Source organism: Dunckerocampus dactyliophorus, chromosome 9, assembly GCF_027744805.1.
Source record: "Dunckerocampus dactyliophorus isolate RoL2022-P2 chromosome 9, RoL_Ddac_1.1, whole genome shotgun sequence".
NCBI lineage: Eukaryota > Metazoa > Chordata > Actinopteri > Syngnathiformes > Syngnathidae > Dunckerocampus > Dunckerocampus dactyliophorus.
This window is the reverse complement of record NC_072827.1, coordinates 10366373-10392126: the sequence shown is the minus strand read 5'-3', so window position 1 is coordinate 10392126 and position 25754 is coordinate 10366373. Positions and strand designations below refer to the sequence as shown.

At 39.8% G+C, this 25754-nt stretch overlaps 1 protein-coding gene across 1 annotated transcript; it reads right to left on the bottom strand.

Moving 5' to 3' along the window:
• Positions 1-69: 69 nt before the first annotated feature.
• heg1 (heart development protein with EGF-like domains 1) lies at positions 70-24398 on the bottom strand. The gene is made up of 14 exons (XM_054788242.1): positions 24152-24398; positions 18838-19801; positions 16598-17076; positions 15091-15204; positions 12559-12681; positions 12367-12470; positions 12215-12270; positions 11294-11454; positions 8382-8516; positions 8241-8283; positions 8119-8156; positions 7946-8033; positions 5249-5426; positions 70-4121 (listed from the first exon to the last, which is right to left on the bottom strand). The coding sequence occupies exons 1-14, from the start codon at positions 24378-24380 to the stop codon at positions 3978-3980; spliced, it is 2856 nt and encodes a 951-aa protein (XP_054644217.1). The 5' UTR covers positions 24381-24398; the 3' UTR covers positions 70-3977.
• Positions 24399-25754: the final 1356 nt, after the last annotated feature.

Sequence of the window (25754 nt, the reverse complement as noted above, 5' to 3'; positions counted from 1 at the left end):
CCCCTTGTGATGGACAACCTCAGGGGACCAGTGTTAATGGATGACCCTGCAGGAAAAGCAGTACCATTATAGAGAACCATCATGTGCATAATAGGCTGCCATGTAGGAAGGAATATCAATAGAGCGTTGCCTCCACAGATAGAGCTACCTCATGATGCACTCAACATGTTCGGGGTAATTGAGCAGAATATGGAAAACATGTGTCCAGCCTTCCTGTTTGTGACACAATCTTTGGTCATATGGAGATGAGTGAGTGCTGTCTGGACGACAGATGACACAGTGAGATCTTCCTTTCTGTGTAGATTCTCAGTGCGGAACGGTTGAATTAAGGCAGCTTTGTGTTTGTTGAAAACATTTCACTTTTCGTCCAAATGACTTTTTCAGTTCTAAAGTTTTAAGTGTGGAGTCTCCCAATTTATGTACCACAATAGGCCTGTTTTTAAATGTGCCTGGGGTAGCTGGGGAATGACCATCCTGCATAACGATAGTTCATTCGCCTGTCTGCTGGCCAAACAAATGGATAGTGGCCACTCTTCCTGTGGAATGAGACAATCATTCATACTAGAACTACCACAAGAAAGGCCCTCCCGAAACAGAGGAGGTTTAGGCATCACCTATCAGCTGCTTACAACGCCCTGACATCTCTCCCCCAACATTGTCTCATGTTCACGCTATTAATGAGTTGTGACGACTTTCGTTCACCAGCCACGCCGGGCAAGAACAACCCTATTCTGACCACCCCCAGGGGACACACCAGCCAGGGACATAAATAGGGGGACTCCACACCTAAAATGTTAGAACTGAAGAAGCCTTTTGGATGGAAAGTGGAACATTTTCAACAAACAAGTACTGTAGTGTCTAGTTGCTTTCATTCAACATTTGCGAATTGAGCTGAATATAAGATGATATATACACACACACACACACACACACACACACACACACACACACACACACACACACACGGAGCAGAGCAGATGTGTAAGATTGATTATGGACTCTGCATTACACACGTCTTACGCCGGAGCAGTGGATAACACAAGATGAGAACAAGTTGTTGTTTTAAAAGAGCAACCGGTGGCCACCTTTCTGCAATCAAACAGGGTGGATTATGGATGTTAACAACATCAATACACGCATTCCAATGTCTGGCAGGAATAACAACATCCTCATAAAGTTCACCAACAAAAAAAAAACAAGGTTGCATTGCTGACGCGGAGAGATGCATGTCTACAACGTCAACAAACGTCAACAAACGTCAATGACCATCTGACAAAACACAATGGTGCCATCACCAAGAAAGCATTCCACTTAAGCAAGCAGGGGGAAACGGGGAAAAAAAAAATCCAACTACAAAATCTACGTCAAGTTAAGCCAAAGTACTTACATTTCAGACATCAAGGAACTCAACAAATATTGCAGATGACACCATCTGGACCACAAGGAAACAAAGACTTGATGCAGCATCAACAATCGACAATAACAATTCTAGCATAGGCTAAAATCATCCATATTAAGTACTGTAATACATTGCAAGGCTGCAACTAACAATTATTTTTGTAATCGGTTGGGCCCTAGACGGACCAAATCAATATGAAGCAAACACAAACAGTTAGTGGTTTGTTTCTCAACATATCAAAAATTAGGTATAAATGTAGCAATATGGTCACCATATCAAGCATCTATGGAAAAATACGTCACAAACACCAATTTGAGTGAAAGATGACGTATGAAAGGAAATATTGCATTATTATGATATATTATTACTAGGGATGTTCCAATCCATTGGCCACCGATTAGTATCGGCTGATTTCCGTAAAAAATATGATTGCAATATGCTGATAAATGCGTCTCAAAGCCAATCACAAAAAACAAATCCCCATGCGGAAGCAACATGACAATTCATGTCATGACAACACAAACATGACATGAATGTGCATGTCTGCCCTTGCCAACACCCGTATCGGGCCGACAAGGAACGCACTTTGCAGCACTGGTCTGAAAAACCTCGATGGTTTCAGTTTGACAGCATGACCTGAGGTTACGCCAATCGATGCCAGTGTGTTTGTAAAACCTATTGCCGTTTGACTTTTCTTGCATCTTTGCCAGTGGTGGCAGCTAACTAGCTCGCTGGCTAGAATTATCCGTTTAGCTTCTCGTCTTCGGACTCCAAATTTGACTTTTTACCAGTGACATTCTGTTTTTAAAACCAAAAAGCAACGCGGTTTGTTCAAAGCTCGTTTTTGTCCCCCAGGGAAGTCGATATCACATTCATGGAGTACGTACTAACTTTTTCCAAGTGTCACCGAACAATTTTGCTCTCTCGTCGTCATTATACTCACTGTGTCTTGTCCTCAAAACGCTATTTGTGCGTCATTGTTTAATGAACATAAACAGATGTTGAAGCTGAAGCTCGCAAAGGGTCAAAGAATATTTATTTCAACTCTTACGTTTGTTATTATATCCGTTCAATTCACACTTTTACCTTTATAACGACAAATAAGCACAAAATAGCATAAAGACGAAGGCCACACTGTGGACATAGTGGAGATGTGTTTGGTAAATAAAAGTAGCATACAATTTAAATGTTGCCAGTCATAAATAAAACACAAATAGTTGACAGCTGTAAAAGTGATGAAAGTTGGACACCCGGGCAACCTGGACACTGAACTTGAGAGTCCACCCCAAAGGTTACTTTTTAATAATTTTTTGCCGGGGGCCATTGGAATTGACTAACGGCGCCCCTGACCAATAGCACTCATCTTAAATTGAGAAATCGGCCAATCTCACTCATGGATGATCAATATCGGAATCGGCAACATAAAACCCTGATCGGAACATGTTTAATTATTACTTACTGTTATTATATTATCATAACGGTGGTTCATTTGGTCACAAAAAATGTTGACAATATTGTTTAGTGCAGTTTGTGGGACAATAAAAATGTAAAAGTGCACCTGCATTGTTTAGTGACTCTGATAAATTTAAAAAGTTTGTCCAGTCGTATATACTTTCAATTTGTGTTTCTTAAAATTAATGTTAAAATCTCATCTTGTTTCGTGCATCGTCTACACCTCTATTCATTATATATCACATATGAAAATAATTCAAAATGTTGTCGCCTCTATTTTCTCTATTAAAAATTGGTATCAGCCCTGAAAAAAAAACACATCAGTTTTGCCTAAATTCCACTTTCATGGAGGACGAAGGAAATTAATATTCACATTTGAGAGGCTGAAATTGGAGGATTTTCACATTTTTAAAATACAAACAAAAGATAATCGAATACCAAAATAGTTGTCGATTAACTGGGTAACCGATTAATCATCGATTAAGCGCTACTCCCGTTTCCATAGACATCACCACAATGCAAACCAGCTTCTGTGCAATATGTGTTTATTTAAATAAAGACATCTGACTAAAACGCCAGAAATGAGAGGAAATATGCAGCATAAAAATAATATTCTAAAAAAATAACTCCACATCTGTACATTCCAACACTCAATGGCAGCTATAATACTTCTAGTGTACAAATAATAATACACACACACACACAAAGCATACACACTTAAAGCCACAGGTTTATCTTTCAGTGTATCTGAATGAAATGCCACATTTTGGACATTCTGTGAATAAATAAAGGCTGGTATCAGATCCCAAAGTCTACCTTCAGTTTCTGTTAACTTCAATGTAGTGGTTTTATTAACAGCATGTTTGGTCAAAGCTTTATCCTCATACTCTTAATGAAATCAGTGCAGTGCCATGCATCCTGTGTATCCATAGCTCAGCATACCAAAGGTTTTGCATTTACTAGTCTATTGAAGGAAAGGAGCCTAATCCGTGCAAAGGCACAGGAATAGTGTCTTTCATTTTACTTGGAAAAATGGTGTACTTTAGTAATATGAAGTATTGTAATGACTCTGAGTGTCGGTATCAGAGATTGCCTGTTTCTGAGGGTGCAAGTGCATCTTTCAAGGTTAAAAGTAGTCTCTTCTGCGTGAATCGTCACTGATGAAGGAAGGGTTCCACTGGGCGGGGTAGATGCACGAGTGGCGAGAGCCCGGCAGCCCTGTGAACGGGTACAAGCCGTTTCTCTCCAGGTCAGAGTTCCGCAACGCAGGCTGCAAAAAGGAAAACACAACAGAGTTTCTGTTTATTTTGACCCTCTAGATCAGGGGCGTCACACTTGCTTTTAACCGTGGGCCACATCGCAGTTATGGTTGCCTGCCTGTAACTTTGAAACCATATACTGTGAATGTATCATCGCCTCGTGTTCTTACACATTTGATTACTGCATGATCATTTTCGACAAACTTACACTGATATCAGACGTCAAATCTGAGTATCCGTGACTATGGTATCATTCATTTTAAATGGGCTTTGACTGGCTGGCGACCAGTCCAGGGTGTACCCCGCCTGTCGCCCGAAGTCAGCTGGGATAGGCTCCAGCATGCCCCCGCGACCCTAAAGTGGATAAGCGGTATAGAAAATGGATGGATGCATGGAATAATAAACAAATAACTCATTAAAAATAAGTTTGAAAAAGATACACAAAACTATATGCCGGGTCGAATCTGGCCCTTTGGCCTTAAAAATGACGCCTGTGCTCTAAATCAAAGTTAAGCAGTCTCTTGCCACGGACAGAAATACTGTAGTACCTCGGTTTTTGTTATGAATCCGTCCCAAAGGGTCTGTATCAAACCGAATCGTACAAAAACTATTTTTCCCCATAGGAAACAATGTAAACACAAAACGCTTTTAATACAGAACAATGACTGTTTTTAGATGTTGAAAACATTGTGAAATGCATATAAATGACGAATGAAAGGGATAAATGAGCATTTAGCATCAGACTTTACCTTTATTGAAGACTCCTGTTGATAAAGATCGATGAGCTGTGAGGAAGGAGGGCCACACGAACGCCACCTTCGTACTTTTGTTGCAGCGTCTTTCTTGAATTCAATAGCGTGTCTTACCTTACTTTTTTAAAGTCCTGACTCTATAACATCACAGCGGTGTGCTACAACTTTCTTTGGATTCACGGTGGGTTATTTTGCAGCCGTACTCTCTTAAAAAAAACAAATAAATAAAAATAAAAGCCGGAGTTACGCAATGTGCTTGAACGCCGACAACCGAGGCACATTTTTGGCAATAATTCCCGTCAAAAAACGAATCCTACGAAAGCCGAGGTGCCGCCGCACTGCGCTCCAACTCGCTCACCGAAAATCAAAAAGAGTAGCCTTCTTACAGAGTAGTAAATGTCGGTCATCTGCAGCAGGTTCTTGGTGCTGCCGTTCTCTTGCATCTCAATGGTCTCCCTGCCCCACTCCATGGAGATGCGGTTGTTCTTGGGGAAGTCTGCGTAAGGAGACATCTGAAGGTCTCCACTCTTGAAGATGATCTTGTTGATGTCGTTCTTGTCTCTCCTAAAGGGGGTTTGGCGGGGATAATTCAATTCATACTTCTCTATGCAGTTTTACAGGATAATTTGGTACCAAGAGATGAGATTAACAGTCTGTGTTTTTCCAACCCTAAACCAGGGGGTTTTCCAGCAAGGGCCACATACTGAAAAATGAACAGACGCAGGGGCCACTTTGATATTTTGTAAAGCAACACTAAGAAGGTATGCATAGTTCAAGAAAAAAACGGCATCTCAGCTTTGGGATAAAGATATTAGTAGTGCATATTTAGTATGAAATTCGGTCTTTGCTTCCCCCCTAATTTTTGCTGTTGTTTTTTTAAGCTTTGTAAATTTTGTCTTTGTAATATTAGGACTTTATTCACATAATATTACAATTTTTTCCCCAACATAATTTCCCAAATATTAAAGCTTTATTTAGTTTTTTTTTCTCATAACACTGACTTAAAAAAAATACATATTTTTCCTTTAATAATTTAAACTTTATGCTACTAAAATGGCATTTTTCCCCATAATATTGCAAGATTATTCTTGTAAAATTGTGACTTTTTTTCTTGTTAGAATACGACTTTTTTCTCTTAATATTTTGACTTGATTTTTGTAAAATTACAGCTGTTTTTTTCATTCTGCTGCTGTTTTTTTTTTATATTTTGCAACCACATCAACTTTCTTCTTGTAAATTTTCTTCTCGGAATTTTGACGTTATTCTCATAACATGATATCTTTTCATGCAAACTAATTTTCCAAAAATTACAACTTCCTTCGCTGTTTTGTTTCTCATATTACAACTATAAAAAAAAAAATTTCTTTAATATTTAAACTTTATGAGACTAAAATTATGTTAAATTTCCTCATATTATTACAACTTTATTCTCGTAAAAACGTTTTCTCATTATATTACAACTTTTTTTTTTAATATTTAGACTATTCTTGTAAAATTACTGCGATTTTTTCTATTTTTTCTGTAGCTTTTCTTATATTATAAAAAATATTACATATTTAAACTATATATTTGAGTATTATATACGGCATTTAAATTATATTTTTAGAATGTGCCCTAGGGTACACTTTGGACACCCCTGCCCTAACCTCTAACCCTCTAACCCAGTGGTTCTCAATTATTTCCTGCCACGCCCCTACTGGGGGGACAGAAATGTTTTTGCACCCCCACAATTTGAAATACAATTGAAAAACTGATAATATCTATTTATTTATCTGTATTGTACAGACTGACTGGCCAATCTCCGCTTGGGCATCTCTGTGTGGAGTTTGCATGTTCTCCCCGTGTGTGTGGGGGTTTTCTCCGGGTACTCCGGTTTCCTCCCACATTCCAAAAACATGCATGTTAGGTTAATTAGAGACTCTAAATTGTATGAATGTGAGTGTGAATGGTTGTTTGTCTATTTGTGCCCTGCCATTGGCTGGTGACAAGTCCAGGGTGGACCCCGCCTGATGCCTAGGCCCCAGCATACCCCTGCGGCCCCAGTGAGGATAAGCGGCATTGAAAATGGTTGGATGTACAGGCTGATCTTGACACTGAAAACAGCAAAATACAACAAAATGGAGAAGAGTGACGCATACAAGCGTATTTAAGAGTCACATTGCATGCTGACTACTCAAAGTCCTCTCTGCCCTGAATGTCCCCCTTGACAGTTCACCGCATCCACCCCTCCCCCAGACGGGCCCCACCATTTGAGAAGCACTGTCCTAACCCCATATGGCTAAAAAACAACCCAAACTTGAGAACACAACGACTAAACGGAAGTAAAGTAAACCGTTTCTAATACTTTATAGTCTGTTTCACGGAACTACATGAGGAAACCAAAATAATAGAATGGTTCCCCAGATGGGGTATCTTTCCTACTATCGTTTTACTCAGGGCCATTTAAACAGCAACGACAAACAACTTCTGGAAAGTACTGTATGCCACAATTTGCCAGAAGCAGTGATAACCGGGGATGTCCAATAATATCGGACGACCGATATCAGCATAAAATGAGTTATCGGGACATAGTAGTACTGTTTTTTTCTGCCAATATTGACAACATTGGTAATATTGATTACACTGATATCGACGCACGTATATGATATCGGTGAGACCTCAACAAATTGCACTCAAGCTTGCCAGCTCAGTGTGTCAGCGGTCTGGAATTATTACTATGCTATTACAAGTTTCACCTTTGGATTGCAAATATGGAATTTGCAAACATTTTTGCATTTGAAATTTGCAGCAAAAATGTGTATTTTCTATACCTTGTGTCGCATATGGTAGTATTGTCTTATTTTGTCCAAAGAGTGTATTTGTGAAATGCATCCAATGGCATCACAGTAAAAGAAGCAACATGTGTTCATTGGACAACAGCAGTTTGAGGGATATCGGTATATTAGATATCACTAAGAAAGCCAATAACCATCTCTAGTGATAAGCTTAACCTTAAAGTGTGCTTCTATAGAGTAAATACATTTAAAATGCTGAAGTAGATTGAAAGATATGGCATACAGGATACTGATAACGGTGGATCTTACTTGCAGCAGGTGACGACTAGCGCAATGATGAGGATAAGGAGCAGGGCTCCCCCTGCAGGCGATACGACAACAGCAATCAGCTTGTAAACTGTGAAGACAAAAAGAAACATGATGAAACTTTTTCTTCAACATGCATTATTTATTTCAAAGACAAAGACTTCTCCAGTACTCACAATTCCCGCAGTTGAATCCTCCAAAACCAAACATGCAGCTAAGAAGTGGAAAAACAGGCTGCAGTGAGAATGCGGCCTTAAGACAGCTTTAAGTACAACAAATACACTGATGGTAAACTTACGGGACACAGGTGCCATTTTCCAGCTTGTAGCCATCCCCGCATTCTGGAGAAAAGAACACAGCATCACGCAAGGCACCTTCTACACTTTAGCCTGACTACGATGGCGTTTTACATAAGAGTAACGTCTCACAGGGTTTTTACCTAAGCAGGACAGGTCATCAGGGTTATGTTTGTAATATCCTTGCAGACACTGGCATTGGGCGGTGCCGTTGACATCCGTGCAGGTGGAACGCTCGCTGTCGCACTGAATCCTCTGGGCCAAACAAAGACTCTCCACTGAAAACACAATGTATGATAATATGGTACAACATCGTAACATCCGCGTTTCATCTTGCTAATGTACTGTGCACTTGTGTACATTCACACTACTGTTGAATTCGATGGACAGGTAGGTGATATATGGATAATGCGTTTGCGCCCTCTAGTGGTAAAGTACAATCACATCAAATACTTTCTAGTCTTGGTCGGGGTGTCCACACTTTTTCCAGACAGGGCCACATAGTGAAGAATGAAAGGTCGCAAGGGCCACTTGGATATTTTGTAAAGCAACACATGTATTGGTTTGGTTTGGTTTGGTTTGGTTTGGTTCAGTTTATTTGAACATGAAGGTTACAATGGAATACATCTCATGAATCATCCTTTCACAGTTCCCCATGTCCAAAAGGAGTAGGAAGAAGCAAAGCTTATTTAATCCTACCCCCCATCCATTCTACATCTTGTACAGTACATATTATTCACTTCCTGCATTCCATGTCATATTTTGACACAATAATCAGTGTCATAATTATAAATAAATAATAACAATAAAAAACAAGCATGACAGAACATCATTGTGATGATCAAGACTCTTCTGCCTTGTATTTAGCAAACATCAACTGCTTGTATTGTTTTTTTGGATTTGCTCATCTCGGTACATCGTTTGAGTTCTTTACTCAATCCGCTCCATAATTTAATGCCCCATACTGAAATGCTGTGGGTTTTCAGCGTAGTTCTCGCATATAAATGTTTTAAGTTTAATTTTCCTCTAAGATCATATTTCTCCTCTCTGATAGAGAAATATTGTATGAGGTTTTTGGGTAACAAATCATTGGCAACTTTATGCATTATTCTAGCTGTTTGAAAATGTACTAAATCAGCAAATTTTAATATCTGTGATTTACAAAAATAAAGGGTTTGTATCTTCTCTATAATCGGCATTATGAATTATCCTCACTGATCTTTTTTGCCGTACATTGAGTGAGTAAAGATTACTTTTATAATTATTGCCCCATATCTCCACACAATAAGTTAGATATGGTAATACCAAGGAACAGTAAAGAGTGTGGAGTGATTTTTGATCAAGAACATATTTTGCTTTATTCAATATTGAAGTATTTCTCTCCACCTTTTGTTGTATATATTTAATATGAGATTTCCAACTCATTTTTTTCGTCTATTATGATCTCCAGGAATTTATTTTCTTTCACTTTCACTCTGTTTATTTGTATTTGATCATATGTATCCTTTCTGCTATTTCCAAATAGCATTATTTTAGTTGTACTTAGGTTCAAGGATAATCTGTTTCTGTCAAACCATGACTTTTATGACCATTTCATCCTTGACCTTTGACCAGAACAAAAGGCAGTGGTATCATCCGCAAATAATACCAACTTTAAATCCTTTGTCACTTGACAAATGTCATTGATGTACAAATTGAACAGTTTTGGTCCCAATATTGACCCCTGGGGAACTCCACACGTAGTATTTAAACTCCCAGATACATATTCTCCTAGTTTTACAAATTGCTTCCTGTTTGCTAGGTAGCTTTTAACCCAATTCAAGACTATTCCTCTGATTTAGTACCTTTCTAATTTTGTTGTTAAAATATTGTGATTAATTGTATCAAAGGCTTTTGTAAGATCCATGAACACTGCAGCTGCACACTTTCTGTGGTCTATAGCAGTAGTAATTTCCTCCATGATTTCGATCAGTGCCATAGAAGTTGAAATGTTAGCTCTGTATCCGTATTGACTACCTGCTAATAATTTGTTGTTATTAATACATTTGTTCAACCTGTTATTAAATAGCTTCTCAATAATTTTAGAAAATTTAGGTGATAAGGAAAGTGGTTGGCAATTTGTAAATTGATGTTTTACTCCATTTTTGAAAATTGGAACCACTTTAGCCAGTGGTGGCTAAAGTGTTTTGCTAGTTTGCTAAGACGTCATATATATTTCAAAAAGAAAAATGAATCTCAGCTTTGTCATATAGGTGAAAAAAAATGAATAGCATGAACTTCAGTCTTTGCTCCTTTTTTTCCCCCAAGTATTTAAACTTTTTTCTTAAATAATCTTTGGGCATTTTCTTTTCTTAATATGAGGACTTTATTCTCATAATATTATATTTCTTTTCCCACAACCTAATTTTCCAAAAAACAATTTTTTTAAATTTTGTGTTGTTTCCTTCTCATAATATTACGAATTGGAAAAAATTATTCTTTACTATTTCAACTCTATGCTACTAAAATGACATTAGTTTTCTTCATAATATTACAAGTTAATTCTTGTAAAATTGTGGCTTTTTCCCATTCCTGCTGTTTTTTGTTTTTATTTTCCAACCAGTAGTTTCCATCTACTACTTATGGTAATTATGACTTTATTTCCATAATATTTTGACTTTATTCCCATAATAGCATAACGTTTTCCCCAAACAAATTTTCCAAAAATTACAACTTTATTTTGTTTTGTTTGGTTTCTCATAATATTACGACCTTTAACAGAACATTTTTTCTTTACTATTTCAACATTGTACTACTAAAATGATGTTATTTTTGCTCATAATATTACGACATTCCATCCATTCATCTATTTTCTCTGCCGGAAAATTACATCTGTTAAATTATATTTTTAGAATGTGCCGCGGGCCAATAAAAAAAAACAGCTGCGGGCCGCAACTCCGCTGGTCTAGATGATCTTGTGCTTGGGGCAGGTTCAGTTGTATGTAACTCTTATGTATAAGAGTTGTATGTATAAACCGGCTGACGATGAACAGAGGTTCACGTGTGATGTTCCTACCGTGGTACATGAGCCGGTGGTGCAGGACCACACGGCAGTGGGACTGCGAGGAGCTGCAGTTTTTTAGAGACATCTGAATGCTGTTGTAGACCTCGGCGCTGGTCACGTCAGTGGATATGGAAAACATGTTGACGGCGGAGATACGGACACCGTCCTCTTCCCTGTAGGGTGTGATATCGACATGTGTCGGCGTACTTTTTTTCTTGTTGCATTATTTGATCAGAGGTTAGGGAAATCTTGACATGAGGAAATTACTTTAAGAGTTTGCATCCTTTAAAATACACTCAACAAAAATACAAGTGCCAATACTTTTGTTTTTAGGGTGGCCACAATAAAAGGCCACCCCAAATGTGCAGTTTAACTGTATTGTAACTGGGATGTTTCCAGCTTCCAGAAATTGTGTACAGCTCCTTATCATGCCGCAGCATGAGGTGACGGTCGTGGATGACTGGCACAACCTTGTCATCATGCCATCAATGAAAATGCACCTGTTCGCTGTCCGTAACATGCGCCAACCCATACCTTAACCCCGCCGCCCACCATGGGACACTCCATCCGCAATACAGTTAACCTGCACATTTTGGAGAGGCCTTTTATTGTAGCCAACTTGAGGAGCACCTGTGCAATAATCATGCTGATTTAGATCTTGAAAAATAGGAGCAAAACCAAAAGTGATGCATTTATATTTATGTGTGTAATTTCCCCACCAAGCAGTACATGTTGGTTCAGTTCAGCATAGTATGTTTTTGGTTTGCATTTTCCACAGGATATCCAACTAGCCCATCCACATCATACTGCTTTTTGGCACCCTTTCCTTGAGGCCACATCTAAAGGTTGGCCTTAGAAACACAGCTGTCCCTTGATCAAGCGAGCTGAAGTAATGCACTGCTTGGTGGCTTTAAGAGTAAGTCACAAACTTACTTCTTACTGAGAGTGGAACGGCTGTAGCCTCTGAGGATGGACAAGGAGGCATTGAGCTGAGGCGACGAAAGAAAGACACAGTGACAACATAATATCATAATTGGGGCAAGGCGTCTATAATAGTGGAGCTACAAAGTGAGTGCGTTTCTCACCAGCTGAATAATCTCTCTCTGGAGCTCATGCATGGTGGCGCTCTTGAAGACATTGGTGTCATGTGTCACTCTGTTAAGGCTGAATGTTCCCAGAAATGTTTTTGCTGTGCAGGGATATGAGATACACACTAAAAAAAAAATCGCCATCTGTGACAAAAAGATCTGTTAAAAAAGAGAGTTGACGACCATTACCTCTGGTGCACGTACGTCCATCCTCCAGGTCGAAGCCGAGCGGACATTCACAGCTGAAGGAACCCCTGGTGTTCACACATCTGGAGCCCAGTGGGCAGGGGTCCTTCTCACACTCATCCATGTCTGCACGCACAAGACAATTAAGTTTTTACCATATAATACTTACAAAAACATATCCAGTAATCCCTCATTTATCACAGTTAACTGGTTCCAGACCAGACCGCCATGAGTGAACTTCCGTGAAGTAGGATTCCTTATTCATAAATGGAATATTTTCATAGTTAAGATCATAGAAAATGACCGACATATGTTTTTTTATCATTATTAGAACACTGTACAGTACACATGAACACCCCTATACATGGTTTCCGCTACATGTAATGGAATGTGGCGCAGCGCCGCAGTAAAATAAAAGCCGCCACACCTTGGAAATGTTTTTTTTAACGTGAAAACAATGTTAAGTAATACAGTGTATGACTGAAAGTACACTGTATATGCTATACCAGGGGTGCCCATTATGGTGATCGCGAAGGAAGTGCGGGTTGAATGTCACTCACATCACAACCATCACTTTGTAGATGTCATATGACATCAGTCAGCTGGCATTAAGCCCTCTCCTGATTTGCTCTTGTGCTTCGGCGGCAAAAAAAATGGAGAACAGATGTTGGCAGCCACGCACAGATAATGTAACTTTCTTCTTTATTATTCCAATTATGGATAAACTAACTCAGCAGTAAGATGCCTAGTTATCTAGAAAAAAAGTCAATTCATGGCTGCGCTTCAAATGATGAACTCCACTATAGAAATGTATATTTTCTCTAAGTTCGTTTGTCAAACTACTAATTCATGATGAATTGGAAAATGTGCCTGTTGCTGACAGATTTTTAATATGTTCCCTTGACTTCAGCTGCATTGTCTTTTGCATAATTATTTGAATTTCTCGTATTCAATATCTGTAATGTTTTCAAGCAAATGCTAAATGTATGTAATACATGAAGTATACGTGTAGCTGTTTTCACTGACATATTACTTGGTTTATGTACACAACTATTGAGAAATTAAGTGTAATTATCTTTATTGCCATATTGATTTGAATTGTGAATTATTGAATGACATCACCTATTTTGATGACCTGTAAACTTTGAAAATACTAATACTAATCATTACTATTTAGTATAGTAGTTGCAAAGCTTACCGGTTAGATTTTATATATGCTGTAGGTTTTATAGTAAGAGGTAGATCATTTTGATTGTCTGCAACGCTGATATACATGTACAATGTACATAAATACTAATATTTATAAATAAAATAAATACATATATCTATATATTCTCTATGTTTATGGTGGGAGGTAGATCTTTGGGACATGGTCATATTAAATGTCACCCACAGGCTGAAAAAGTGTGAGCAACCCTGTGCTATATACACACATGTATAACCTATTATTTACATGTTGACCACAATTACTTTGAAATAAAATATCAAATATCATAAAAATGTTTCACTACGCTTTATTTTGAAAAATGTGCACCAGAATCGCCTGTCTGCCGTGTTGGAACTTGATGGATAAGGACAGGAAGAAAAGGCCGAGAGAAAGGTATTCAAACGGTAATTCATCCATTTCTTGTACAAGCCTGTGAAAACGACCCTATTGTCACCGTTACTTTCCTATTATCCTATATAGTAGACATAATAACAGAAAAGAAGTCATTTAAGACAGAAATAACACCCGTGTGTTGCTATAAATGTGCTCCCTTGGGGAGAAGAGTGACTGGAAAACAGGAAGTGATGTCAAAGGTTTAGAGTTGAGTTTCATCTTGCCGTGGGTTAGGCTGAAAAAGTAGCCTGTCGTTCCGGCAATCAAGTCTGGTGCTTGTGTGTCTCACCGAACATTACAGTCACATTACTGACACCTAGTGACCAGTGTAAAATACTGCATCAACGTATTTGAATGCCTCATATTTGTATTTTAGTGCATTAAGTCATTGTTATGCTTCAAAATGCTCAATTTCTGCAAGAAAAATATAACAATAGCTTAAATATGCATGTTTTGAATAAAAATGAAGCCTCAAAATTTGAACAGCAAAGTGAAGAGGGACCACTGTACTCAGTCCCTAACATGCAATTGTAGACTTTTTCTATTCCCGCAGTTACTTTAGAAATGTGCCTAAGACAGTGCTTCTCAAATAGTGGGATGGGCGGACCAGTTATTAAATGCTATTAAATGATCATATGTGTCTATGATTGGATGACAGATGTCAGTGTATTTCGTAAGTTTCAAATAAAAAAATTATACTGTATTTGCTATACAGCCAGTTTCCCACTGAAAGAAATATAAAAATGCATCTAGCCACTAATGACAGCGCCCACAGCGGCGCAGGCGTTTCTTGGCGTGCTGTAGCGTCATTACCAATTAAATGTGTGTCATCGTTCTCTGCAGTTGTTGTGCTTATGTGAATATTTATGGAAAATGGGGTCTTAACGGGGTCCGTGACTCCAAAAAGACTGAGACCCACAGGTGTAAAAGCTCACCCTGGTTGCAGGTGGGGCCCGTCCAGGCTTGTTGACAGTCGCACCTGAACCGACGGTACTCGTAGCTGACGCACATCCCTCCATTCATACACGGGTTGGACACACAAGGGTCTTCTGAGGTTCAGGGAGAACAGCAGAATTACAGTATATCCAAATACTCTTTTGATATTATTAGTGTTAAAAGTTTGGTTTTTACGTAAATTTATGCTCATGAGGGTTAATCTGGCAGGTAAAATTATAGCTAGATAGATAGTACGGGTGGTAAAATACAGTTATATTCACACACAAAAAAATATTGTTGTAAACACAAAATGTGAAAATCTTCCAAATAAAATTGTGACCTGAGCTGACAAAAAAAAAATTCCAAAATTAAAAACAACTCTTAATAATATTGTGGGCCATGCGGAAAAGAAAAAAAATATATAGAAAAAAAAATAAAGTCATAATATTACAGCAAAGACGTAAGATTGCAAGAAAAACCTAATAATTGAATAAGAATAATTTTATAATGTATAAAATATATTAAAAAAAACATATAATTAATAAAAAACACAATTTGTATTCATTTCTATTTAATTTACCTTGGGCCGCATTAACGGAATCACGGACGGAATCGCCAATAAAAGCGGAATCTACTGTTAAACTATTACCTCGGCGGGCCGATCAATCATGGCGGAATCTCATCACAAACACTACTAAACATGTCGAAACGGCGATAAAAAACCTTGGAAATTCGTCTGTTCCGGAGCATGAATGGAAGCTAGCGGGGTTAGCTAATACTCATACTGGATGAGTATATTTTCACCATGTCGTGTTTTACCGCTTTAATCTAAGAACCATTTTACAGTGCTCGCTGACGATGTGCAGGTTCTGAGTGCAAAACCCAACACATCAACTGTCAATTGCCATTCTCAAGAAACACAATACACTTCCGGCCTTCAAAATAAGAGCTTTGTTTGCTATATCTTGTCTAATTTTGTCAACAAAATAAGGGTGTCATAAAAATATTTTACATTATTAAGGCGATTGGAATGACATCTGTGACTCCATCTTCCTTAATCACAAGCACGGGCATTACAGTTTGTTAAAGATTTTGTAGCAATATGTGCAGAGGCCGACATCCCATTAGAAAAGTTAGCCAAGCTACGTCCATTTTTTAATTACTAGACAAAATGGGCAATGATGTATTGTATCCAAATAGCACACACTCTATGCTGGTAAAATAAGTGGAAAAGGAATTCTAAAAATATGAAATGGAAAAAACGGAATTTGGGAAAAAAATTTGAAAAGGATTTCTTTACCTTCACTCATGAAATTAGTTAAGTTACATTTTTTTCACATATAATTACGTTTTGTTGTAACATTACACCATTTGTGTCACATAGTAATGTATCTAGACGTATCTCGAAGTGCTACATTTTGTCAACATGTGACGCTTGCTGCTTGTGCACTCCCATATGATAGGATAATTTTTCCTCTAATGAAAAATCACTTGGTCATTACTCACTTGGTGGAGCTGCCTTTGTGGGCTGAACATGAGTGGGAGATGTTGCCACCACTCCCTCTGTGGTCACCCTGTCTGTTTGCCTGTGGGTGGTGTGCAGAGCCGCTGTGCTCCCCGTCGTGCTGCCGTGGGTGTAAGGAGCAGTGATGTGTCGGCTTTGGGCCGTGGTGACGGCCAGAGCGCTCGTGCTCGTTTCATGCTGCGAGGTGGTGAAGTTGGTGGGCTGGATCACCCCAGTTGATGATGTGGGGGCTTGGCTGGCGGGGGAGATGAGAGCAGGGGGGACTGAAGCAGAAGTCTGCTCGGCAAGGGTGGGGGAAGTGGTAGTGGGGGTAGTAGTAGAAGAGAAAGTGGCCTGAGTGGGAGGCGCTGAAGTAAAGCTGCTGGAGGTGCGACTGAGCGTGGAAGAAGAGGTGGCGAGCAGCAGAGGGATGGTGGTGAACGCAGTTGATCTAACTGTCGCCTCTTCTGTCATCTCAGATCTGTTAAGAGCAGACACACAAATGCATGAACACTCATATTCACGCACACTAATGACATCCTATATAAGAGTTCTATTCTATCAACTGCATAGGTGCATAGGTATGTTAAGTTTGCAGAAAATGAGTTGCTGATCTCTCCAATATAGAGGCCATTGCATGCCTCAGTATACTGCACTGCATGAACAACATCGCTCAGTTTGCTTCTCTGGATTTTGACTTTGGTGTGAACCAGCCTTTGTCTGGCGGTGTTAGTGGGTTTGAGGTGCATCAGTATATTATGTTTGGAGAAAATCCTTCAGACCAGCCACGTACAGTGTTATCAGAAACCTCGAGGACAGAGCAGAGGAGATAACAGAAGGAGCAGACACACGTCAGGAAGGCTCTTCATAATGGTGAGTATCCTAAGTGAGGTTTTGTCAAATCTGCCAGGACAAGAAAGGCCACTACACTTGTTTTGGAAATAAAGTCCCACTTAAATTTTGGCAGTCACATAAAACACAAATAGCTGATCTCTACTTTATTTTTGTCAAAGTAGTTTTAATAGTGCTGCAAGTTGGATACACCTGTGCAACACATGAGTGATACTCTTTATACAGGACAGATTTCTGTAACAAAAATATTTGTTATTTTGAAGTAAATATATTATTGAATGCCTGAAGTCAGCTGGGATAGGCTCCAGCATGCCCCCGCGACCCTAATGAGGAAGAAGCGGTATAGAAAATGGATGCATGGATGGATATATTATTGAACAATTAATTTCCCATGTATTCGTATTACTCTAAAACAGGCATCAAATTAAATTTAGGTTTGTGTCAAATAGTACAAAATATTGTACTTTTGCACCAGTCACATAGTACTATTGGACTAAATAGGTCAGGTGACAAAAGGAGGCTCGACATTCCAGACCTTCACTTCAAGTGCTCTCAGCAACTTTGCCATTAAATTAACAGTTTTGCAATTTTCTCAGTTCATGTCCTGCTGGTTGTTGAAAAACGTTAAATAAGTTAATAAATAAGTAAGTCTTAAAAAATTGCTATTTGTCATAATAAAAAAAATGCAGACGCAGCAGCAGCAGAGCATCGGCAGTCCGCCCACCCATGCAGCCCTCCACCACAGCTTCAAAAAACCTTAGGGGAAACCCTGAGAATGATGTCTAAATTCTGGGTAGGGAGGACCGCTTGTTTGAAAGAGGTGTGAAAGAAGCCATCAGTGTTAAAAAAAGTCCCTCCCGAAACAAGGTATTAAGTAAACAAGGTTTGCGCTATCACCTATTACCTGCTTACAACCATGGCCTGACATCTCTCCCCCAAAGACCATCTCATTCCATGACAAGTGTTCTCTGTTCATCGGATAGGTTAACAACCTATTGTTATGTAGGAAGAGTGTCCACAAACAAGTTGTCCTGAATACAGATAGGCGAACAATCTATTGTTATGTAGGACGATCGTTCTCCAGTCACCCAGGGGCCACAATAAAAACAACAACAACCTTATTGTGACCACCCCAGGGCACACACCCAGCAGGGACATAAAAAGGAAAACTCCACACCTAAAATTTTAGAACTGAAGAAGCCTTTTAGACAAAACATGTAACGTCTTGAATAGACAAGTAGAGTCCAGTTGCCTCGATTCAACCTTTGCTGAAAACAGTTTTTATTGGTCTTCATTCCATTAAGTAAGCCGACCTAATGTTGCTGCTGCTGTTGAGCAATGCAAGCCACATCAATTATACAAAGCATCTGCTGTGAAATTGAGATGTTACCTGTCAGTTACAGCGACTGTCATAGTGGTGAGGTACACCTCAGTTGTTTCCAACCGAGAGTCATACTGGTTTGTCGTACTGCTGACCAGAGTTGGCTCTGTGGTGAAAACAAAGTTCACACTTTCCTCCTCTTTGCCCTTAGATGAACTCTCCTCTGTGCCCTCATGGCTCTGAGTGCTGAAGCTGACGGTTCCAGTAAAAGATTCTGTGGAGGGCTCGGTAGTGGAATCTTGGTATGACGTGGGTCCACTCACAGGTGGGACGCCAGGAAGCGTGGATGAGACAGACTCATCAGTTGGGTCTGTGCTGGACATCCTGGGTGTTGACTGTGAAGTCTCCTCGGATGTTGGGATGTGTTGATGCTGGGTGGCATTTAAAGGTCCAACAAGGGTGTAGGTTCTTGGTGTCTCTAGGCTCTCCGGTTCTGGAAATGAGGACTGAGTCAAAGAACGGCTCCCAGTTTCTTCACTACTGGTGGATGGGGCACTGTGGGTGTAGTCCTCAGTCTCTGTGACCCCTGTGGATGGAATACTCCAAGTGGAGGGGAGCTGATGGGAGCTGAAGTCCTCTGTGACTGCTGATGAGGAGCTATTGCTGGAGGAGGTGACAGACAATAGTGTCCTCTCCCCAGCCCGGCTGATGGTGGTGGAGGTGAAGATGCTGTCTGTGAGCGCTTGTGTCTGTGACGGGGAGGACATGGGGTCGCCCATGCGCAGATTGGAGTCCGGGCTGTCCTGCGGCAGGTCCTCTGTCACCATCCAGGGTGACATGACTTTATGAGAGACACCCGGGGACACATTGGGAAGATTTTGAGTTTGAAGGGTATCCCTCCAGTCTCTGCTGCTACCGCTGCTGGCCTCAGAGGAGATACCAACATGAGAGGAGGTGAAAGGCTCAGTGGACGCATGAATGGTCTCCGGTGACTTGGTGGATGATTCTCTGAGGGTTTGTGGCTGCTCAGTATCTGAGGAAATACAAAACAACACCAGCATTTTCAGTGCATAGCCAGGCATGTTCATATTTCACAGCACGAGTGCTGAAATCGAGCCAAAAAAAACATTTCCATTTCCATAGGATAATGGCTCATTCAACAATGTCTATGAACAACAATATCTATGAACTGTCTGCTTCCTAAAATTTTCCTCATCAAGTACTTTCAGTTCACTTTTATTAATTCTAACAGCCACCAGAGGGCGGTCACCCGAATCCTGCTGTTTGCAGGAGAGGCAAAGTTTTTGGGGTGGAGAACAACTGGCAGGCGGGTGGGCTCATCTACTCTAACAAAGGCTTGGAGGCCTAAATATGGAGGTGAGCATCTCCACTGGGGCAATCTGTCACTTCCTTCCTAAAGCTGAGTGAGCACAAAGCAGAAAATGTCACTGTGGATCTGGTTGTGCATTCATGTGCAGAGAACTGTTTTTAATCACACAAAGTACTAGAATTACTTCTTGTTTGGACACTGCAAAATGCAAAAAACATTGAAATACTGGCACGATTTTGCTACATCCAGAGATAATAACAACAAACAGATGTAACACTACAAGTATTTCCCATACATTGATACGCTCATCAACACATAATAATGGGACTGTCTGTGAACGCAGTGGTATGCGCTGTAACTCTGCTTCTTTAAAAGACTCAGCGTCACCTGGTGTGCCAGAGAATAAGATGTAGCAAGACGGATCAGTGTTGCCACTTTGTGAGTCTTCTAAGACAACCTGAACAGTACAGTTGCGATCGATTGAATGCCCTGAGAATACAATGACCTGGATGAATGAGAATATTCACAGGCACTTTGTGAGTATTCAGACCTCCTCTATATACTCTTTTTCAAAACAGATATTGACTTTTTCGTAATGAAGACTGACATAAAAGCACGCACGGGCAGCTCAGTATTATTTGTGACATAAAACAACAAGTTCATTTGCAGTTCCGAACATATTTGTTTTGCTTTTCATCAGGGGCGTCATGAGACACTCAGTTCACAAGACGAGACGATACACGAGATTGGGCCTCTGAGAACAAGACGGAGTGATGCGCAGGATTGGATCTCTGAGAACGGGACGAGGCAAGATTTTAACATTCATTTTAAGAAAAGTACAATGAAAAAAATATATGACAATGTATTGCTCCTCACGAGGGTAAACTCTTCTGCTACCCGCCCCAGTTCCACACACTGAGACGAAGAGATTATTTGACTGACAAAAGGACTCACTCCGTTCAAGGACTCACTCCGTTCATACCGTTGTTCAATGGAACAAAAGCCCCAAGGTGCTGAAACCGATGCACAGAGTGATCTCTCTTCCTGCCTGTTTGAAGGCGATCAACAAGGAAAATAGACATACATGCACCCGGTAATATATTAAAGCCGGCAAAATTATCCAGTTCATTTTCATTTATTGTGTGATTAATTAATTTATTATCGTCCCAGGCCTAGTGCCCACAAGACAGTTTTTTTCTGAACGAGATCTTGTCACGTTTTAATCTTGCAAGATCTTGTGACATCCCTACTTTTTATGTTTTTTTTAACTCACTGTCTCGACCACAACTTTATTCCTCTCAGCACCACAGCATCCATTAAAATGACACGCACATGCGTCATGGCCAGTTATGCAAATTAGATGATTACATTGGCATAAATAAATTTGAGTCCTGTGGGAAACACTGAATGTGCTATCTTAAAATCATTCCCAAATGGCATAGATGAGCAGCTTGATGTCTGACACTAATGTTAGCATTTAAACAGCTGTTGAGGGCATTCTTACACATGAACAATCCTTCACTAGGTTTTCAAATAACTGGGTGTTTATCAAATCAGGCCAAGTAAATGTAACTGGGTGTTTAACTTTCTCACAGGCAGGCCCCAGTCAGTCAGAGTCCACAACCGCACATCCAGCTCAAGAATTGTGAGCACTGGGACCCCACAGGGGTGTGTGCTGAGTCCACTCCTCTACACGCTCTTCACCTACGATTGCGTGGCCTCCCAGAACAACACCAGCATCATTAAATTTGCAGATGACACTACAGTCATCGGACTGATCACTGGTGGTGTTGAAACATCATACAGAAGAGAGGTGGCGGACCTCATAGCTTGGTGTCGTGATAACAATCTCCTTCTCAATACAGATAAGACTAAAGAGATGATCATCGACCCAAGAACAAGGGAAAAGGAGCCGCATAGACCCCTGTTTATTGATGAGACTGAGGTGGAGAGGGTGAAAACCTTCAAGTTCCTTGGCACACACATCAGCGAGGACCTCACCTGGTCTCACAACACCCAACAAATTCTGAAGAAGTCCCAAAGGAGACTGTACTTCCTGAGAAGACTGAGGAAATTTGGCATGTCCACCACAATCCTGAGTTGCTTCTACAGATGCACTATCGAAAGTGTCCTTACCGCCTCCATCACTGTTTGGTACGGTAACTGTACAACACGTGATAGGAAGGCACTCCAGCGGGTGATCAAGACCTCACAGAACATTGTTGGGGCAGCCCTCCCCTCACTGCAAGACATTTATACATCTAGAGTCCTACGCAGAACACACAACCTCATCAAGGACAGCACACATCCACAACACTCATTATTCACACTCCTACCGTCAGGCAGGCGCTACAGGAGTTTGAAGTCCAGGACCACAAGGCTGGCAAACAGCTTTTACCCACAGGCCATCAGGCTCCTCAACGAAGCACTCGCACACGCCGCACGCAACACACGCACACACTCATAGCACTTTATTTATTTATTTATTTGTATTATTTACTTGTATTAATGTCTCTTCTGTTGTTGTTGCTTAATTTATTGGTATATATGTTTATGTGTTTATGTTTCTTATGTTCTTATTCTTTCATTTGTTTTCTTTCTTTTCTTGGGAGAATGAACAGAATAAGATTTTCATTGCATGGTATAACTGCTGTTGTACTATGCACATGACAATAAAACTCTCTTGAATCTTGAATCTTGAAATACCACGTACATCTTTCTTTGTCACATATGTTTGTCTATATACAGTACATCTATGTTTACTCGATTACAGGTGTGTCTCAGTAAAGTAAATTATTATGCAAAAGTTATATAATTTCAGGAGTTCAATTCCGACTAAGAGACCAACATTATGACCAAAATTAAAATGTGAACCAGTCATTTATTATACTGAGCTTTTTGGCAATTTTGCGTATTTTATGGGATACTGACTTTGGGGTTTTTATTAGCTGTAAGCTATAATCATCAAATTGATTATATTTCACTGTGTGTCATGCATCTACAGACTAGACAATAATAACTTAATCATTAGGATGTCACAAATGAATATTAGAGCTATAATGTAAAAAAAAAAGTTATTCAACTTTTTCTACTGAGGACTGAAAAATCCAAGGATGCATTGGGACACTTTGATATCTTGTGTGTATATATATATATATATATATATACACAGTATAATATATATATATATATATATATATATATATATATATATATATATATATATATATATATAATTTGTTTGCACTTATTTTTGTGTTTTTATTTTGTTCTTCATTTTTTATTTATCTATTGTTATTTTAAATATAATCTGTATTGTGTGATTTACTTTTTTTTTATTCAAACTTGTAGTTACCATTACTTATTTTTTAAATTGATTTCATGGATTATTTATTATTATAGACCATATATATTTGTAAAATTTTGGTGCAACACATTGGAAACTGTTTTTAAAATGTGCTACAGAAATAAAGTGGATTGGATTGAAAGGCAAGCCTTTGTGTTTTAATTAGTCATTAGTGTCAACCGTTCAGCTTTTCTCTTCACATTGGGACTTTTGCTGAGTTTTCCCATTTTGCTGGAGTTGTGTGTGTTTGTGTGAGTCTGTGAGCCACAGGGTGCAAATAAATTTAACTTTGGTCACCCCTGATGTAAGGTTATAGCTGAGAAAGGTTTTTTGGGGGGGCATGAAATGCGGATTGATAGATTATTTTCTGCTCAATTTTTGTTGGAAATATCAGGTTTTGCTTTTACGGTATGTCATGGACTCAATATCATTAACATTTGAGCTGACATTATTATTACAACCTAATTGTTGTGTTGAACAGCTTTTATGGTATATATATAGTGCATCATGAGCAGCTGGAAGAAACCCTGTGGGATACATTGAACAATATACGTAATGGACGTGATCTAACTACTTTAAATATATCCAGGTGGATTATTAGTAAGACATTTCACTTGACATAAGCCAGAAAGTAGGCTGCTATGGTCATAGCGCACAGTGGGGGGACAAAGCACTTGTCACGTAGGCCGCAGAGGAAGGCATCTTACCCGCAGTGTGTGTGAGTAGCAGGTCCCTCTGCGATGGCGGGGAACTCTCCCTGGAGGGAAACGTGAAAGTTAACTTGTACTCCGTGTTCACGCCACTGGAGCTGTCCGTTGGGGAAACGGCCGTCGTCCCCGCTACCGGGCTGCTGTTTATGGGGGTCCCAGCCCTGAGGGGCCCCGGTAGAGCCAGGAACAAGCCGAGGAGGACCGGCTCCCACAAGCACGTTTTCATGATTCCCAAGAAGCCAGCTCGGTTGTGGGTCAACTCGAGTAAAGACCGGCGGGACTCCCGAGGACAGCATGGGGGGGAAGAAGCTTCGCCCGTTAGGGAACTTCCATTGCCGAGGAAGAAATCCGCTTTACGTCCGGTCGATATCGGCGGGGAAAGGAAGATGACCTAGCCTAGGCAAAGCGGCCAACAGCAGCCTGTTATCACCACACAGGAACACGGCTCCTCCTCCTTTACACACACACACACACACACACACAGACACACACACACGCACGCACTCACACGCACACGTACACACAAGCAACTCGAATACACGCATTAATCCAAGATTATGATGATTTTTACCTTTATGAGAGTCATCACTCAGTGGAGGTGGGCGAATCAATCCAAAATATTGATATGTGAGCAGTACTAGCGTAATGAGGTCGAAATGTATGTTCTTTTCCGTTTATTTATACAAAATGTCAGTAACATTGTTGATATTGCAAAGTAATTATTTTTTAAATTATGGTAAACTGCATTCACGACCTTGAACCAATGCTAACAATATTAAGCAATGTACGTCATGTGTTGATCATTATTATTACTAGGTTATTATTGCGTCATTTACATCCAGCATTTATTTACGAATTACATGTCAGATTTTCACTAAAGTATTTATTTATTCATCTTTTATCGCTCAATGTTAACTTATTTCAATTCCTACTGCTTACTAATGAAAACTTCCATCCATCCATCAATTTTTTATGGCGCTATTCTAATTAGGCTCGGGGGAGGCGGGGTATGCTGGAGCCTATCCCAGCTGACATCAGGCGAGAGGCAGGGTACACCCTGGTCGCCAGCCAATCGCAGGGCATAATTCAACTTCGACTTATTTAGACAGCCATTTTTTGATTATATTATTTTCAAAATTTTTTTAGGGTCACGGGGATACTGACTTTGGGCGATAGCTGACTTTTAACTTTTAAGAGGAGAGGTACACTCTGGACTGGTCGCCAGCCAATCGCAGGGCACATATAGACAACCATTCACACTCACATTCATACCTGATTAATACCTACTGAATCTTTTATTATATTATTTGTTTTATCCATTATTTACTTATTTTATTGATTATTTACATTTTTAATTTTTATTTTTTTGGAGTCATTTAACAAATGTGATCAGAGAAACAGGCAGGACTGTGCCAAGGGTGTCATCCAGACAAAAGAAAAGATAAGAAGACTTGGTGGAAGCACAAACAGGTCCATAAATGTAAAGCTCAAAAAAGGCTAGGGAAGAAGAATTGGGATAGCAAGAGGGATGGGGAAAGTAGGCAGGATATGAAACGTGCATCAGCAAAGGCTAAACGAGAGGCTTTTGATGGGTTGCAGG

Bases quoted from the DNA above. Each gene is read 5' to 3' on its own strand.
- heg1 (XM_054788242.1), bottom strand. From the start codon at position 24,380: ATGAAAACGTGCTTGTGGGAGCCGGTCCTCCTCGGCTTGTTCCTGGCT. The intron at 12,271-12,366 runs GTGAGAAACGCA...TCGTCGCCTCAG, and splicing joins AGAGAGAGATTATTCAGCTG to CTCAATGCCTCCTTGTCCAT. The intron at 11,455-12,214 runs GTAAGTTTGTGA...CACACCCTACAG, and splicing joins CGTTCCACTCTCAGTAAGAA to GGAAGAGGACGGTGTCCGTA.